The following is a 5,000-nucleotide window of genomic DNA, read 5'->3' as shown; positions in this document are numbered from 1 at the left end:
GTGATTTTGGGTTACCTTGGCAAGTAAACTACCCGTGACTGTACAAACCACCAAGGGGCAATCAAATAATGATTGTCATGTGGCCAAAACGTAGGCCAAATTGGCCTTGAGAGAATATACTAGGGGTGACATTTACAGTGTTTTTATTCTCTTTTCGCTACCTAAACTGTCAGTGTTGCGTGGTGGGAAAAGTTGCTGGTGATAGATGAATTATTATCATTTTTTTTTCAAAAAAAAAAAGGAAAGAAAAAATTCCAAGAGTAAGACGTCATCACCTTGACATCGTGTAGATCACCGCAGCAGATTCGAACCCCACCCACCCACCTACCACCCCAACAGGTACCCACACTCGCTGTCCTGCCCACCCCACACACCTACCCCACCACATCCACCCCACCCACCACTCCCCAGCCAAGAGCCATGGATCAACGGCTGTACAGCATGAACAGTTCCACCCTGCACCACTACCCGCAGTCCCTCAGCGCCGCCTACCCGGCCCTCCACCCGTCTTTCCACCCGCACCGCCAGGGCGCCTTCTCCTCCATGTACGGCCAGAGCTTCCCGGGTGGCTTCGGGTACCCGGCCCACCCGCACCCGCACCACCACCCGCAGGCGCAGGACTGGAGCCTGGCGGCCGCGGCCACCACAGGCGGGGCGGGGTCTGCGGGGTGCGGGGGTCTGGGGAACAACATGAACGCAGCACATGCCTCTCTTCAAGGACACAGCCCCTCCCCCTGCAGCGTCCTGGCGTCCCGAGACCCCGGGGACTACCTCTACACCCAGGGTGGCGGAGGGGTCAGCTCCGCTGCCGCGGCAGCAGCAGCAGCAGCAGCGGCAGCCATGCACCCGAGATCTCTGGGCGCTACCCAGGGGGGTGCCGGCGGCTACTGCGACGTCGTCTACCCGGGGTCGTACAGCCCCGTGGGCGGTCCTCACGAGCAAGGTGGGGGAGGACCTCACTCGCACGTGTCCGGCCACCCGCACCACCCGCACCACAGCCACCTCCACAGCCACAGCCACAGCCACCACAACCCCTTCCCGCCCTCGCCGTCCCAGTCGTTGAGTTCCTCGCCCGGCTCCACAGACTCCTGCCACAAGACGAGGCATTCAGGTGAGGTCGAAGAAGCAGGCAGTCAGACTGGCAGACAGGCAGGCAGGCACACACACACACACACAGACATAGTAATACACACACAGGCACACACACACACACACAGGCACACACACACACACACACACAGTAACACACACACACACACACACACACACAGTAACACACACACACACACACACACACACACAGCAATACACACACACACACACACACACACACACACACACACACACACACACACAGAGTAATATATATACACACACACAGTAACACACACACACACACACACACACACACACACACACACACACACACACACAGAGATAATACACACACATAAATAGAGAGAGAGAGAGAGAGAGAGAGAGAGAGAGAGAACGAACAGTTATCTCTGCAAGTGCAGTGAAAATGAAAACAAAATTATGTCGCACCTTTGAAGGGGAGATTCCTGGTCTACATGCTTGCCCATAATAACGCACACCCCACTCCACAACATTGACACCTGCCCAGTTTTGAGGCATTAAACGCATTGAGAGTGGGAAAGTGAAAACACAAGGACCACGGACCAGGTGTGGAATGCAGCAGGGAGCCAGTGAGGTGGGTGGGTGGGTGGATGGGTCGGGGTTAGATTTGGTTCAAAGGGGGATTGGGACGAATATCGTAGCATCTGACCACAGCCCTCATTAACTTGACGTTAATTTAACTCACTCAGTACGGTCAGTCCTCTCTTCTCCTCTACACAGACCCCTCGGATGTCCAGTGGGTGTCTCAATGACCCAACATTTAGCTTCCGTCGTCAGAATTGTGGTATTCTTTGTCAACATTCACCTCTTCATTACAAGAGCCTTCCGTTTGCAATATTTTGATGGTGGTAATTAGGGTGAAACGCTGTTGACGTCGTCTCTTTCGCCGTTCGTATGGAGAGAGTTAAGGTCATCAGTTAATAAGTCGTTAAAACTCCACCAGCACTGAATATCATGTATGATGTTAGTCATGTCCGACTCTGACCATCAGAACAGCAGATGGGGCAACTACTGTCCCAGCTACCTGGGCTAGAATTTGATTATAGTGGACAGTGTCTTGCCCAAGTTACACCCCCACTCTCTAGGACAAGAGGGTTTTAGGACAATCAGCGTTGGGATATAATGTTTTATGTTAACAAAAGCGTTTTTGTAAAGCACCTAGAGCAGATTTCTGGATAGTGTGCTATATAAGTATCCATTATTATTATTATTATTATTATTGGGATGGTTCCCTAAAGGCCAACTAGCCCTCAAGACTGCAGCACTAAAAGTCAGTGCAATTTTGCCTCCAAGTTGGAGAGTCATAGTCCTTCACAAAAGACTATGCTGTAAATAATTTCCCATGGCAACGGAGAAACCACTGATCATACAGCTCTCACTTTGCTGTTGGCCCAGCTGTAAGCTTATAGCATGAGCGATATCTATGCGTAAGCTCAAATGCGCGCTGGTCAGTTACCTTTTTTTTTTTTCTGACGGTACCGGACTGCTAGAGCTGCTAAATGCGAAATGCAGGTCACAACTTCACGATCGCCCGTTTTACAGTTTACAGGGCGCTGCCATAGCCGTTACTAAAAATAGAAATGAACCTGTTGCATGCACGCGTCTTCTGCTTTACATTGACATTAGTTTTTTTTGGTGATTGTTTTGTTTGAGTTGTGTTTTTTTGGTGAGCTGAACCTGGCGTGTGTGTGTGTGTGTGTGTGTGTGTGTGTGTGTGTGTGTGTGTGTGTGTGTGTGTGTGTGTGTTTAGAGGTATCCATGGTAGTTTCACAACTTTCAGCGGTGGATAAAGAATAATATCATAACCGCAGTAGTTTAACCACCATGACCACTATCACAGGTCGAATCTTAAGACTGTACACATGGCAGTTTTTACTCAGAGGTGGATATTCATCGTGGTAGTGTAAATGCCATTCATAGATGGATAATGAATATTACAATAATTCATGGGTAGACTACAATCTTAGATTGAATATATCCGTAGTAATGTAGCTCCTACCAGAGACTGATAATAAACATATCCATGATGGTTTGCAGTCTAGAGGTGGATATTAAATATAATTATTCATGGTTGCAACTCCTTTCAAATATGATCCATGTGGGGTAACTGTCATTCCTTTCTGACTGTGCCTCATGCACACACACACACACACACGCGCGCGCGCGCACACACACACACACACACACACACACACACACACACACACGCACACACGCACACACACACTAATAATAATAATAATAATAATAATACATCAACAACTACTACTACTACTACTAAAAGAAATAACAAAACCCCTCTGATATTTTATCTTGTCGCAACCTACTGCCGTTTATCCATAATCGCTGCAGCCCGCCGCCGAGTTAGTGACACTGATTTTGTGACAAGTATACATAGTGGATCTGATTATCACGATAGAGTGGTGGAGAACACGTTCAAAATTAACAGAAACGTACTCACCATTTTTGACTAACAAATGTAGGCTATACTGCGTATATCAGAGGGTAGTTGTGGACCAACAGCATGAAGGAGGAATTTCTTTGTTTAATGTCCCGTCACACATATCGGTGATTGAAGACATTTTGTTAAAGTATTTATGAATACATCTGAGTATTATCGGTTAGAAGGGGTGGGAGATGTGGATGAATGGAGGGTTGGGGGAAACTGGGCAAATGAGGGTAAAAATGTGGGTGAAATTTGGAAGAAAAACAAAACAACAACAAAAAAACCCCTCTAAAAACAGCATGATATAACTATGATTTTACCTTTATTTGGTGACAATAAAAGGGGCAGCAGCACGACTGCAATATTGGTAAGACACGTATTTCAGAGGGCAGAATGGAGCCTGATTGCTTGTGAAGACTTTAGACCAAGTATCAATGCTCTGCAGTTTTTTTCTTCTTGCTTTTCTTTTTCTTTCTTTTTTTTTCTTCGTTCGTGGGCTGCAACTCCCACATTCACTCGTACGTACATGAGTGGGCTTTTACGTGCATGACCGTTTTTAACTCCGCCATGTAGGCAGCCATACTCCGTTTTCGGGGGTGTGCATGTTGGGTATGTTCTGGTTTCCATAACCCACCGAACGCTGACATGGATTACAGGATATTTAACGTGCGTATTTCATCTTCTGCTTGAGCACACATACAAAGGGGGTTCAGGCACAAGCAGGTCTGCACATATGTTGACCTGGGAGATCGGAAAAATCTCCACCCTTTACCCACCAGGCGCCGTTACCGAGATTCAAACCCGAGACCCTCAGGTTGAAAGCTCAACGCTTGAACCATTTGGCTATTGCGCTCGTCGCTCTGCAGTTCATAATAATTATTCGGCACGGTGTGTAGGTACTGGACTAACCAATTATACTTTTAATAAAAACGTACGTAGATTGACACAAGCTTACATCTGGGCCAACACCAAAGTGAGGGCTGTGAGTGGTTTCTTCGCTGCGATGGGAATTCTACAGCTTAGTCTTTTGTGAAGGACTATGACTCTCAAAACAGGAGGCAAGATTGCACTTAGTGCTGCAGCCTTGGGGGTAGCCAGCTAGTTGGCCTTTCAGAACCACCCCAACGCCGACTGTCCTAAAACCCTCTTGGCCAAGAGAGTGGGGATGTAATTCGGGCAAGACAGTCTTCGCTATGATCAAACTCTAAGCCCAGATCGTTGGGACAGCAGTTGCCTTCTACTCTGCTGTTCTGATGGTCATAGTCGGACGCGACTATCATACATGGACAATATCGAACAGTAGGAAGAGTTTCTCTTTAACATAAACGTGAATTACTGGAGGGTAGTAGTGGGGGCGTGGGGGTGGGGTTAACTCACTCAGTAAGGCCAGTCTTCTCTTCTCTTCTACACAGACCCC

General features: G+C 47.8%; 1 protein-coding gene across 1 annotated transcript in view; it reads left to right on the top strand.

Annotated features, from left to right (window-relative positions):
- The first annotated feature begins 420 nt into the window (after positions 1-420).
- LOC143290306 (uncharacterized) overlaps positions 421-5,000 on the top strand; it is a 58,203-nt gene continuing 53,623 nt past the window's right edge. The window contains exon 1 of the mRNA XM_076599658.1: positions 421-1,111. Within this exon, the coding sequence (XP_076455773.1) occupies positions 421-1,111 (691 nt within the window). The remainder of the gene's footprint in view (positions 1,112-5,000) is intronic.

Source organism: Babylonia areolata, chromosome 15 (genome assembly GCF_041734735.1).
Source record: "Babylonia areolata isolate BAREFJ2019XMU chromosome 15, ASM4173473v1, whole genome shotgun sequence".
NCBI lineage: Eukaryota > Metazoa > Mollusca > Gastropoda > Neogastropoda > Buccinidae > Babylonia > Babylonia areolata.
Note: the sequence above shows the minus strand (reverse complement) of the source record. Positions and strands in the feature narration are given on the sequence as shown.